Genomic DNA, 14,412 nt, shown 5'->3' on the forward strand with positions numbered 1-14,412 from the left:
TTGATAAATTGAAAATATCTGATTCTCCTACAAAAGAGGTTAAAGTGACTATGAGGCTACAAAGTTCACAAGGTTAACCTTGAGATGACGATGATCCTTTTTAGGGAAAGAAAATGGTTCTCCAAAGTAAAGAAGCTGATTTTCTGTCATGTAAGTAGAGGTCAGAAGTACCTGCTCTCTCTGAATGTACTATTGGCGGACCTCAGGGCGCAGCACGTATGGTATTGGAGTACCGAAGCTGACGCGACACTTGAATAACAACCTCACGTGGATTTCAGGTCATCCTGTCCACGGCTGTGTTAAACTGGACTGGTACCTTCATTCTTAATCATAAAGCCCAGCTTGCTCTCTTTAACTATGTGACCAAACCAGAGCCAAGCCAGTGGTGAGTCACGTGTGGTGGGAGACTACAGAGTGTGTGTCTGCCTTACTCCTTGGCCAGTTTGATAGAGGTGGGCTTGGCTCCGATGGGAATCCCGTGCTTGTGCAGCGCTTCGATCAGAACCTCCCGCATGTCTTTGTTGTACGAGTCAAAGTCGAAGACATTCCGCACGACGTTAGCCAAGCCCTCGTCAGGGAATTTCTGTTAGGAGACAAAGTGAAGATAAATGATGGCAGGCGGTGACGTGTGTGTGTGTGTGTGTGTGTGTGTGTGTGTGTGTGTGTGTGTGTGTGTGAAACAAGGAAGGAAACAAAGAGTGGGAGAGAAAAGGAGGTGAAAATGGTGGATGGCAGAGCAGAAAGAAGACAGGAGGGATGGCGCGAGGAACGAAAGTAAGATAGGAAAAGGCGATAAAAGACGTTAGAAGATGGAGTGAAGAAGGCCAAAGAACGAACAACCATTACTGTGATTTACAAGTCCTCAGGGGTCAATGTGAGGACAGACGGCTAGAAGAATATCTGAAAGGTGGTGTATTTCTCGACTGGAACAACAAGGCTGACAGATGGATGCACAGACAACTGTCTCACTGGGACATTTTTATATCGCACACACAATAACAAATTGCATGTGTGATATAATTACAGACAGTTACAAGTTATATTGCCTCAATAAATTTTCGAAATGGTGTGTAACTAAGGTGATACTGTAAGCAAAAGCCCAGACAGACATTACGTTTGATGTCGTCAAGAGACGGTTAAGAGAGCTTAATTGAATACACTGAAGTCCTACTTTGGATAAAAAATATTTTGCACTAATACAAGAGCCAGAAATCTGAATTGGATAAAATTTTTGGTATCAGTGGTGCTATTCTGTCTGATGAAACAGACACATTTACTTTATGCTTCAATAAAGTGCTTGGAAAGCTTTCACACAGGAAAGTCTTCAGGCGCAGAACCAGGAAATCCACCAGGAGCAGGTCAAAGTCACAGTAAAGAACCACATATTGAAATAAATGTACCCAAGAGTAAACTTTTTTTTTGTATTTGCTCTGAGTGATCTATCCTTGCTATTTATACTTTTATTTGATACCCTGGTTCATCGAAATATGAAACAGGCAATTGAGAGCAAAAAAAAAAAATATACCGGTAATAAAGAGTTAACAGAACTGTGTTTGAATGTATACACAGTAAAATACGTAATAATTATCCTGGATCCGATTCTGCTACCTGGACCATAACTGCCCTCTGAGGCTTTCATACTAAAATGTATTTACACTGTTGCCGAACCTATAAATAGCTACAAAATCAATCATCCCAAGTTTACAACTAACGCAAGAGATTGAAAGAGCACCAGCCTCTATTGATCTGCCATATGTGTTATGTAAATGTGAAATGACAATTAGAACCTACAACCCTGATACAAGCAAATTAGACATCCACTAAATGATTCTCTGTCTGTCACACGCCTGCTGGTGATTAATGACAGGACGAGGTGGCCAGTGGGGAAATTTAAAAAGGGCTCTTCCCTGAGAACTGAATTATTGATCCACTGTAGAGCAAATCCCACTTCACCTCCTCTCTAAGGGTCTTCTCTCTGGTCTAAATAATGTGGACATTAATAACTGTAGACCCAAGAGCACAAGGAGACAGGAGGACATGGCAGTAAATGCAGAAAATAGGCATGTGAGTGAGTGTGTGTGTGTGTGTGTGTGTGTGTGTGTGTGTGTGTGTGAGCGAGATTGGGGTGTACAGAAAAAGTGAAACGAAGGAAAAACATGCTTTTTTTCTTCCTGTTCTGTCATGCCTCACTGTCTTTGCTACATTTTAAACCAGACAACACTCTGAGACAAAGACTGGTTCACCCCAAAGATCCCACCCCTCACAGCCAGAAAAGCAATCTGGTATACGCTGTCAGATGCAGTGAGGCCTGCACGGATCTCTACATAGGGGAAACCAAACAGCCCCTCAACAAGCGCATGGCCCAACATAGAAGAGCCAACTCTGGAGGACAGGACTCAGCGGTTTTCCTCCACCTCAAGGAAGAAAGCCACTCTTTCCAGGACGACCATGTCCAAATCCTCGACAGAGAGGACAGATGGTTTGAAAGAGGAGTTAAAGAAGCCATCCACGTCAGGATAGAGAAACCATCTTTGAACAGAGAAGGTGGACTGCGACATTTCCTTTCACCTATTTACAACCGAGTCCTTTCAAAGCTTCCCCAAAGAGTTCAGCTGAAAGACCCATGTGGAACGGCTGATGCCAGCACAGCCCATTAGCATCTGAGTGGTCGGTGAAACTCCCTAACGACCACCCCTGAAACTCCCTGACACCGCACAACGACTGTCGTTTGGTGAGGCCAGGTGAGTCTCGGGAGGGTCGTTTCCACCACAATAGCACTGACCACTCCCACATAGTTTTATAAGCTGGAGCTTCCACACTCTTCACTAGAACTGAAGAAGCCTCTCGGATGAGAGGTGAAACGTCTTCAAGATAAACTTACGTCCAGTTGACCAGATTTTACTTCGCTTCGATCTACGATGACCTGGATGAATGAGAACCTACACAGATGTCTTTGCTACACTTTCCCTTTCAGTCAGCAGTAGCTGTGTTGAGAGGATACCCTCTTAGATGAGTGACACTTCCGGCAGTGCAGGCCAAGAACCTTGATGAATTATGAATAAGAAACACTATGTGACAAAACCCTCATGAAAATTTAAAAAAAGATTGTACGTCTTCATACCTGGAGGTGTTTCACGATGTTGACCACCTCTCGGGTTGAATACGGGTAGGTGATTGTGCCCTGATCAGCCATGGATCGAAGCTCTCCGAAGGCTGCCACCAGCTTCTGAAGAGTAGCATCAGGGACATCTGGGCCGTACTGCTTGAGCATAGCCAGCTCCGCCTGGGGCTTTGGATTGTCCACAGCATGGCAGCTGAATATGTCACCTGTTCTGACAATAATATCTAATCAGCCCTTATTATAAGAGAGCTATAGTACTGGTCCTCTGTTATATGTGGGGATGTGTGTACCTAGGGCCCCAAAGAAGTCATTGCCCAGGAAGGGAAAGCCGGGTCGGTTAGCCAGCACAAGCATTCTGAAGTCTGGGTGCATGACAATGGTGTTGGGCCTCCCCTTGGCTTCAAGTGGATCTTTGGATGGAACAGTTAAAGTAAGCAAATGAAAAACCCATCACAGCAAGCATGTATATTTCCTGGGTCCGACTTTTCCTTCTTTTTATATTGTCTCGTCCAAATAACATCAAAGCTGTGCTGTTTGTGGTTATGAAGTCTCTATGTTGAGTTGATTTTCCCTCTCTCAGGAATAAAGGACCTGCCAAAAAGTGGTGTAATTACATTGGACTACATGGAAACACATTTACAGCACAGCACAGCCCAGAATCTACTGGTACCTGTCCATAAAGGCTTTTATCCGTAAGCCTCCTTCACTGGCCTGAATCTGATGTCTTACACGTGTTGGTCTTTTAGGAAATCCAGTCCTCGGCACTTTAATTTAATGTTCCTGCTTCTGTCGACACACTGCATCTGCTACATGTCGACTGTCATGGCAGTAAACCTCTCATGTACCTCTATACGTGTGTGTTAGTACCTGAGATTATTCTGCGTCCGTCTGCTAGAATCATCTCCCCACTCTCCACGAGGGTTTTGAGGATGCAGGTGACGTTGGTGGGTGCTTTGTCGGCCTCGTCGATCACCAATATATGTCCCATCTTCACTGCTTTCACCTGTGCACCACAGCCAGAAAGAGCCAGACAGGTATAATTTGACTTGAAGCTAATGGCACACCATTGCGTCCAACCACTATTAACAACAAAAACTGCCAAAAGTGTCTATTTCTAATCCGGTATAATCTTCATCTTCTTTAAACAGCCGTATGATCAGTAATCTACAAACACTTCGATGTGGGCTAAAAACAAGTTTACTATGCCAGCAACAAAAAGGCATATTGTAGTAGCTTGTTTTTTGGCCACACTGGACCAAATTTATGATTTTATTTTTGTTTTACACTTTAATTTCTGTGCTTTTTAGCTAATTTTGCATAGAATATACATCGAACAAAACGTCAGCATAAAAAGTCTGGTGATGACTTCATGGTGCACAGTTACTGACGTCAAAATAAACTTTAAAATCCTCTCAAAACATTTAACTTCCAAAAACATGTGTACAAAACACTACGGAACACCAAGAGAATGAAGCATATACGCAGCTCACAGTGTATTAGTTGTGACTGTTATCAGGCTCCAATAGGCTCCAAAATGAATAGTTCACTTTGATCAATGGACTGTTTAAGGACTGCTGTCATACACTAGACACCTCAACCTTTTCAAAGTTAACATGTGAGCACTAATAGGGAAGCTTGTGGTGGGGAGCTATTGTTGCAGCGTGGGTTGCTAAGATGCATTTTTGAAGCTGTTGTCATTCATTCACATAGATCTCAGCGAGTCAACTTGCAAAAAAATAAGTGACTCAACGGGTACTTGCATCAGAAATGTATTCAGCCATGATGTAAATGCAGCATTAGTCACTGGTGATCAAAAGGCCACAGCGGCATCTGAGTACCCCCGAGGATCATGAGTGGTGACAGGTATGACCAGCGTGAAACACTGACCAGCAGTTCTGAAGATCTAATTACATTTATATGAAGAATGGAAGTGTGTTACTGACTGACCAGAGGCGAGTCCTCATACAGGATGATGCCATCTCGCACTGAAGGCTGAAGGGTCAGGGTCTGGACAGTTGTGTCCCTGGGGAAAGAAAACAGAGTTTTCAATTACAATCAGGTGACTGCCACTACAAGGTTTATTCACATTTTGATGGTGGCACGAAAAACAATGGTCCAAGACTTCTGGTCCTAAAGCTGAATCTGCTGGTACTTTGACTCTGCAGACATGTACTATAGCCCCCGTCATCCATTCATTCCCTGATAATGGACACTTTGTTGGGTATTATCCCTTCCATATGACACCAACAGGCCAGCCACCATGGGTCCTCTCACCACCATGTTCTTCTGACTGACCCAGGAGCTGTCCTACTTTTCTTGCTGGAGCGCTGCAACCCTCTTACTTTTTTGAGCCACATCTCTGTAGGCTTCCAGTCACGGGCTCCCAAAAGCCACATGCACAGATCTCCCTGTCTCTGCCTCCATCTAATATTAGCCGCTGCTAACCAGGCCACATTCATGCTCCGTGCCCGTGCTCGACTTTCACAAGACTTTGACAAAACTATGTTCACAAAAACAAGCGTCAGCACAGCCAGCACACGCTGTTGATGACTGAATGTAAACTGCAAATGTCGATCTGCTATTGAATATGATTCAACCTCATAAGCCTCTCCCCCACTTCCTACCAAGTCACCACTGCTCTCTGCTGCCAATATCCCATCCAGACACTGGCATGCCAAACACTGTCTTCTCAAGAGTGCCAGCATCGATATGAGGCCTCTCTGCCTCTGATTGATCCAAGCTTCACTCAACTGCACAGCTGATTCACAGGAACACATTGATCTGCGCTTCAGTAACTCTGACCTAATTCTTCTGAGGTGTGTGACCATGGGTGAATATATAGAATCCATGAACAAGGACTTCTTCAAATGCTTCCTCTTTTGTACAGCCTTGACATGCCCTTCTTCTGCCGAGGGATGGCCTAATTTACTGAGGACTAAAATACATTTTGGCACCCTTACATAGAGAGGCAACTAGGGCTGAATGCTATAAATAAACAAAGCATGCATCATATGTAAGTCACCCCATCTTTTATCATTCACCAGCTAAAACCTGGTCAATCAGACCACTCAGGTACAAGCTCAAAGCAAGTGTTTTTCTGTTCCACTGTGGCAGCTCTATTACATTTTAAACCTCAGGACACAAACAAATGTAGCTTATCTCAAAGATAAACATAAAAATTGGGATCCAACTTGCCTGAGAGAAATTAAGACGCTCAAACCAAAATTATTTTTGCTCCTAAAAAGGAAGAATGACAGGACTAGTGCTGTGATCTGAATGTTGTATAAATCCACTGTAAGTACCAGTAAAACTGATGTTTCTTAAAAAACTTCAACCTTGATGAGTAAGATTATGTTATTACTCGCACAGCCCTTCTTCACTTGAACCAAACAAAAGATGATCGAAAAGATAATGACATATAAATGGACAGACTCAAAATTATGATTAATTATTGCTGGGCTGGCCAATATAGAGTAAAACAAAAGGGAATATCAAAATAATATGAAATTGTGTGGGTATGTAAGCCTCTGTCTAATCCAGTCAAATGAGCGGTCAGGGTCTGAAATACAGAATTTGGCAACACACCAATCCTCATGAGGTTCCTCTAAAAATCAAAGAGCTAGCTGAGTTGCCGGTGACTGGGGCTTGGTGATATGGAAAAAACCTGTATTGGATATTGGAACGCTTTCAGAAATCATTCCTGTGACAAACTGGACTTACTATTTTTAAAACGATGAGTTTAACAGCAAACATAGGACTAATCCTGCACAAAAATATATTAACTGGATACCCTATAGCTGTTTGATAAAACTATCACTGTGTCATTTAATGAGGAAAATTATCCAGAATGGGAAATTCATGCTAGGCGAGCATATGTTGATGGAAGCCAGGATCGAGCAGCAAAAACTGGGCTTTTTGGTTAATCGTCCATTAGTTGCAGTCAGCTAGATTCCCTCACATAAAAATCAACTAAGAACCACCTGTAGTCATGCAACCCTGCAGCAGAAAGTAGCATTTGAATGTACAATCCTGACACTTGGTCTCCCCTCACCTGTGCAGTTGCAGATATTCTCTGGGCCGGTTCAGAAGGTGCAGGAACCGGTCTACTATTTTATTCTTGCCCACACCCTGTTGAAAAATACAACAAAAAAACACCATCAGTTTAATTGAAATCCATCCTAATATATTAACTGTGCTTCAGTGACATAAGCTGTTAATGGAGTTAAAGAGGTGTTTATTCTATCTGTACAGAGGCAACACTGAACAGGAGAGCAGAGTGTCCCCTAGCTTTGATGCTTATATGTTCTGACGGGGGCTCTTCGCTTCTCTTGGACTCCCACTGGTTTCCCATAATGCCCGGCACTCCTGGATGACTTCTGAGTCGCTCGGCCAGTCTCTCAGACGACCAGCGAACCTGACAGCTCCTAATGTCTCAGCTTCACTAGCGCATGCACAAACATTATAGTGACACACACATAAACATTATGGTAGAAACACACACACCACCTCCTCAAAAGTGTCCACATCTCTCCCTCCCCCTTTTAACCCTCCCCATTGGGAGCCAACCAGTGGCACAGTGTGTCCCTGAGGAAGTGCTCCATGTTCACAGTGAGCAGGAGGGCTGGAAGGTCATATCAGGGTTAAGAGAGTTTCATAATTCCTCTCTCTGTGCTCAAGCAGCTGATATGTGTGGCCCCACTTTACAGCCAAAACCCCAGTTTAATATTTTATGGGAAATCTGAATTGGCTCAAGACAGATTATTGTTCTGATGACTGGTTCTCTATGGTAGTGGAGTGGTGGATTGGAGCAAAAACACACACCATAAAAACTACATTACAAATGTTTCTTTTCAAATATTGATATCAGTTATACACTAAGAAGTACCCAGACCCCAGGTTGGGAACCACTGCTCTATCAATGGAAGCCCATCAGATTCCAGCTTTGAACTGCAGGGACACTCACCTGGTTTCCCACCAAGAGAAGGTGCTCCCCTAATAGAAAGTCTTTCAACATGTCCTCCATCACCTTCATATGCTGCAGACGACATTGAAAATTAAATGTTATTAGTATGGACTTAAATGGGACATGTACAACATCTACAAAAAAGTCACAGGAGCCTCTCTTTTCTTCTCTTCTCAGATTTCAGCTGATTATTGTGTTTGTCTTCTCCTCTCTGCTCCTCATGAATTTGACAACTGTGTTTCAACTCCAAAAGACAGAAAACAGGTTATTCAAAAGTAGGGCATCCTCCTCCCTCTCTCTCGCTCATCCTCTGTCACCCACTTTTCTTCCCAACTCCAAAACAAGCCGCCAGAGAAAATAGTGCAGAGAAAAAGAGGGTGGTAAAGAGATGAATCTGGGTCACAGTATTACTGGAGGATGTCAGTGTCTTTTACTGAGCTGCTTCCTCCTCAAGGCATGTTGTGGTCATGGGGATCAGAGCCATGAGGGCATCCCTGACTCCAAAGTTAACAAATATTTGTATGTGTAGTACTCTGAAAAAAGTTCTAGGTTTGGTGCAAAAGTTTTCACAAAAACATTCATCTCAAACATCATTTTTTTTTCTCCTTCTAACAGCTACATTATGCACATTGGCTGTGATGTTTGTGTTACTTATTATATCAGACAACATCTCCACTGCTTCCATACTAACTGAGGCAGCTACAAATCCATATTGCAAATCTACAAATATTTGTCACTACAGTTAAAGGAACACACCAACTTTTTGGGAAATGTGCTTATTTGCTGTCATCCCCAAGAGCCAGACAAGACAGAGAACCTTCTCTCCTCTGTGTGTGCATTCGGTGGGGAGACCCACAGAAACAGGTTACCGCTAGTTTGCTTAGCACAATGAATGGTAGTAGATGGAGAGGTTAGCGTTCCTTCAGTTTTCAGAGCCTGCAATTCCTCTTCTGTTCATTCTGGTTCAGATAAATCCAGATCAGGATCTTGGTTTATTCAGATAAAATCCTTCCTGTCATCACTTAGAAAATCAACCATGATTAACAGCATTTGTAGTCAACAAACTTTGTTATGTTGACTATGTGATGTTTAGTTTTGAGGTGTTACATCAGGAAAATTAGCTCTGGCTATGTGTCTCAGTCTAAAATTTAAATATCTTGCATTTTCAAATTGTTTTTTTTAATTGCTGGTCCAATTGTATGCACAAACGAAGTGATATTAAATTTAAGTGAACACTGTTTAGGAGCAAAGTGTGTTTGGTGATTTCTAATGTAGGTTAACACTTTGTATCCACTACCATTTGTTGAGCTAAGCTAACTAGCAGCCAGCTGTTCTCTGTGGGTCCCAGTTCGGTAATACAAGCACAGAGGAGTAAATGGTATCCATCTTCTTGTCCAGCTTATTCCCAAAAGCAGGAGAGGGGGTGCATGTGTGCTTGTTAGGCTACATTATGGGAATGACAATTTTCTGATGAAGGCAATGAAGGGGTAGTCAATGAAATCCAGACCCTGTCCTTGAGGGGGCAAAAGAAGAGGCAGAAAGAGCAAAGATAAGTCAGAGAGACAAACCCGTGCACCACAATGTGAGAGCGCCCCTGAATGATGTCACTTAGCAGATGCTTTTGTCCAAAGCAACTCACAATAGCACATTTTGTTCTTCGTCATTGAAGACTTCAGTAAGACATGAGTCGCAGTGTTGACGGAGGTTTTTTGTTTTTTAAAGAAAGAACATGTTTAAGAAGACACAAGATGTAGTTTGAAACTGGACAGAGACCAGCAGGGAGCCTGCACTGTGGTGCCAGGGTAAGAAAAGTTGCAACCTGAATGGGTGACTGTTGAGGGCCTGTAGCGATATGGGGGGCAAAGAGATCGGGTAGAGGATTGGAAGGGGCCTTGTAGGTGAATAGCAGTGCCTTGAATTTTATTTGTGCAGACACAGGAAGCCAGTTGAAGTGACCGGAAGAAAGGAGAAACGTGTGTTCATTGTTGTGCTATAAAAGATCTGATGGTCGAGGTGGGCAGCCTAGCTACAATTGCCTAGCAATAGTCTAGGCAGGAGATTATGCATGCTTGGACCAGAACTTGAGCAGCCTGCTTGGCGAGGAACAACCATATTTTCTCCGCTAGCTGCACTGTTAGTATAACCTCCACTAACTCTGAGAACAGCAATCAGAAGTAAGTTAAGAGTTTACTAGAGGCAGACCACACTGTCAGAACACAGTGATAAGGATCTAGCAGAGAGCCTAGAAGGAACAACAGAGTTCGTGATCTTGGGAGATGTCACCTAATACCAGAACTGAAAGCTAAAGCTTTCATAATGAAATAATGTCATGAAACGAAACAAGCACAGAGTGCTACCGCGAATAGCGATGATGCTGAAAAGGAAGGATCAGTTGCCCTTTCACTGGCAAACAAATTGTTTCCAATCTGGCTTTTTGCCTGCTTGCTTTTAAAATGTGGGTTCTGTCCTGGAATGAACTTCTTGACAACTCTCTTTACAATCACAACAAGATTTCTGAAAGGTTTTCAAGCAGCATACGACTGGAAATTTCATCAAAAATTCTCAAAATGGCAACTTGGACTCAGTTGCAATTTTTTATGAATCATGAGTCATACCCCAATGCCAATATTAATCATAATCACTAATAATGGTATATCTCTCTCTCTTACTATCCTTGGCTATAAATCAGTGTGTAATTACCTGGGGATTATCATAGAAGAGCACATCTGGAACCTTCATTTTCTCATTCGGGTTATAGGTGGGAGCAGATACATTGCCAATAGTCAAAACTCCATCTTTGACCAGACCTAGAGACACAAAGGAGAGGCTGTCACTGGTGTGTGTGTGTGTGTGTGTGTGTGTGTGTGTGTGTGGTTAGAATAAGAACAAGGAACGACTGCAGAATGCTTTCCTGAAATATAAACTGCCACAATTAATGTTTCAAAAAACTTTATCTTTGTTTTTTTTTTTACATTCTTACACATTCAATATGATTCATGTGCATTTTGGCTTTGTGCAATCAAAATTGTGTTTGAAGCAGTTTCTAGAGAAATATCACTTATTCAAGTGAAAAGAAGGTTGAGTAAATAACTATGTATTCTTACCTATCAAGATCCATTTGACTGGTAATTCTAATGACTTATTCAGATTAGAGAGTCTCTGACAACTGTCAAGTCAATTCATGCTCAAATTACTTTTTCGAAAAATCTGAAAAATAAAGTCTGAAAACCTCAAAAACAATCTGACAGATTGTGACATATGTGGAACAAGAGATACACATTTGGAGCCAATCTGGATGGAATTGTAGATCCTGCAATTAACAGTAATGAACCCCACTGAAATGGTTGAAAGATTTTTTTCCACTGCGGAACTCATCTTGATCATATTCTGGACCTGCATCGAGAAGTCCTGCTGTATTTTGCCATTTGAGAACAAAATGCATGAACATATTTTGACAATACTGTGTTCATATTCCACATCCACGTAGCCTCTTTTTTGATGCGGTATGCACTCTCTGAGAGCACTTGGAGTAATAACTTCATTTATCTAAGCTGCCTTTGTTCACAGCCTCAAGAAGACAGTTTTATGTGTAACAGAGCTCACACAGTGGAGCAGAAAAACTCCTGGGGTGACAATAAAGGAGTGGTCAGATTCTAATGGACCAGTTAAGAAGTTTCAATTAGTGAAGGATAAAATATGGTGGTATTCTGAGGGAAGACTGGTTTTATTATTGAATATGATGTATGGATTTATTTACTTACATACCTTTTTGATGATAAGCTGATGTCATATAAAGATACTGACTTTGAGCAGTTTCCTTCACACAATTAATTTCCTCTTTTTGTTTTGGGCTGTCAAGATAAAGTGTCTTTATTTTGTTGAGGTGCAGAGCAACTCTGGAAATGTGGATAAAAATCTTTCTATACCTGCAGTGATGAAAAAGTGGTTTGTTGATTACAATAATTAGAGATAAATCATACATGAATATTCCTGTATGTTTCAAGCGTACACAAGTGTTGTTGCTTTAACGTCGGCTGTTATCAGACATTTTCCTCTAAAGCTACTTGTTGGATGGGCAAATGACAGTATTTCTATTTATCATTTAATTTAACTGGAAGTGAAACTGATCAATGGGTGGTCGACCATCGGAATCTCAGCCTACGCTGGTTAAAAACTCAAATGGCAGCACAACTACATATTTACTCAGGGAAGTGCAAAGTTGTGTAGCTGAATAAATCTTTTCTACGCACAGTCACGACTGTGTTCAGCAGAGTCTGCTGTGTCTTGTATGGAGCAGTTTATGATGTTTTTCTGGAGCATAGCACGGGCCAAGCTGGGAAGGAACCTATAACACACACACACACACACACACACACACACACACACACACACACACACACAATAATATAGTATTAATCTATATAGTTGTATAACATTCTGATGAGTATTAACAAAATTCTTAAACAGAAAAATGCAATGTAATTTGAACACATCTACCTTGAAAGACAGGCTTTATTGACAGCATGAGCAATGCTCTCCTCAGGGTACTGAGCGAGATGGCGACAGATCCTTAACAGCTGTCTGGTGGAGAGAGAGGAGGCCAGGGACTGTGCCTGGAGACACACACACACACCACACACACACACACACACACACACACACACACACAAAACGCAAATGAATTACACAGATCACAACAACACGTGAATAAACTGGTTTGGGCACATACACACTCCCTTCTATCTCACACACACACACACACACACACACACACACACACACACACACACACACACACACTTACTGTGGGGTCATTTGTTTGGCGCAGGCTGTGTGTGAGGTGCAAAAGTTGCTCCGCTGCTTCCTTTGGAACATTAGGACACTAGAAAGTGAGAGAAAATTAAAATGGGTGATGGCTGAATTAGGAGCTACAGGAATCCTGAGCAACATTTTTTTCTTTTCCAGCAGTGACACACACAAAACATCAAGTTAAAATAGCTGATCAGCTCTCATGGAGGTTCAAACCTGAACGGCAATCAGCTTCCAGCCTGACACACTAACAAACTGACACTATGTTTTCTGACTCTGTTTTGAGGGGTTGGGAATCCCACACTAACTCACAAAACCATTTTGTCAAGATTCTTTTTCCATGTTAACCACAGTGTGTCACAGTATCTATAACTGGAATAACCCTAAAAAGACACAAAGGCAGCAGTAATCATATTTAACATCATATCATAACCTCATTAGCATTCATTGCAGGTAAGCTAACTAGCAGTGAATTGTATAGTGGAGGTCTTGGGCTCTGTAATACCAACAGAGAGTAGAGAAGGTAATCTATTGGTTTGTCTGCCACTAAAATTGATGGACAATAAGCGTATTTTCCAAAAAATTGGAAGGTTCCTTTGATATCACAGTCAAGTCACACTTTGGCTGGATGAACTCCAATAAAAACCCAACACGTTCTGGGCTAAATCTAGTTTGCTAGTTACATTTGTTTTCCACTGAGTCCAAGCTGAAACAAGTACAGCATATAAATATCTTTTTTCTTTTTTTTAAGTTCCAGCCAAATGCTATCGCACTTCTCTCAACTCCATCAATCAATCGCACAGCAAAAAAGATGCTCCTGTTCAATATTTAGAAGTTTTCATGTCTAGCAAAAGCTTGGACGCAAACCAGAAAACTAAAATTATAAAACAAAAAGGACAAACAAATTTTTCATAGACCAACACATATTTTTAACTTTTCAGGTTCTTGTAGCTTTCAACAGAATACTGCAGTAGTCCTATCTCATTTAAATACATCAGTTTAAGCACAATTATCAAAAATTGGATGCAATTCATATGCCTGGTGTTGATCTGAGTGATTTCATACACACCAAATAACAGAATTGCTTTAGCTTCTCAATTTCCATGTATTTACTGGACCACGGCACCAAATTTACATTTTTGACAAATGTACGTAAAACCAAAAACAAGAGGTTTTGTGTTTGATTGTGTGTGTGTGTGTGTGTGTGTGTGTGTGTGTGTGTGTGTGTGTGTGTGTGCGTGTGTCTCACCAGTCCCTGTATGAGGCTCATTTCTTCAGCTTTGGCCAGCGGTGTTACATTGTGGTAGAGGAACACAGGGAGCAGCTCGGGGCCCAACCACTGCTGACCTCTGCTACTGTTGCTGCTTGTGCTGGCACCTACAACAGGGGGCTCTGCAAGGGCCAGTATTCTGAATGCTGGGTGGATGGGGAAGATTAACCTGGAGATACACACACGACCAGTTTTTTCATGTTCAAATAGTTGGAGGTGCAGGTGCATGCTGTGTTTGTTACAGATATG

At 42.0% G+C, this 14,412-nt stretch overlaps 1 protein-coding gene across 3 annotated transcripts in view; it reads right to left on the minus strand.

The window, feature by feature from the left end:
• The window catches only part of vwa8 (von Willebrand factor A domain containing 8), a 72,398-nt gene that overhangs the window by 40,853 nt on the left and 17,133 nt on the right, over positions 1-14,412 (minus strand). For all 3 annotated transcript variants that reach the window (XM_086220222.1, XM_086220223.1, XM_086220224.1), the window contains exons 15-26: positions 14,143-14,332; positions 12,889-12,966; positions 12,582-12,697; positions 12,335-12,429; positions 10,785-10,891; positions 8,085-8,156; positions 7,173-7,249; positions 5,069-5,144; positions 3,989-4,124; positions 3,412-3,531; positions 3,122-3,327; positions 432-583 (exon numbers count right to left, since the gene is read on the minus strand). In XM_086220222.1, coding sequence (XP_086076348.1) covers positions 432-583; positions 3,122-3,327; positions 3,412-3,531; positions 3,989-4,124; positions 5,069-5,144; positions 7,173-7,249; positions 8,085-8,156; positions 10,785-10,891; positions 12,335-12,429; positions 12,582-12,697; positions 12,889-12,966; positions 14,143-14,332 — 1,425 coding nt within the window. The remainder of the gene's footprint in view (positions 1-431; positions 584-3,121; positions 3,328-3,411; positions 3,532-3,988; positions 4,125-5,068; positions 5,145-7,172; positions 7,250-8,084; positions 8,157-10,784; positions 10,892-12,334; positions 12,430-12,581; positions 12,698-12,888; positions 12,967-14,142; positions 14,333-14,412) is intronic.

Source organism: Aulostomus chinensis, chromosome 12 (genome assembly GCF_037954235.1).
Source record: "Aulostomus chinensis isolate RoL2024-O1b breed Wild chromosome 12, RoL_Achi_v1.0, whole genome shotgun sequence".
In the NCBI taxonomy this organism is placed as follows: Eukaryota; Metazoa; Chordata; class Actinopteri; order Syngnathiformes; family Aulostomidae; genus Aulostomus; species Aulostomus chinensis.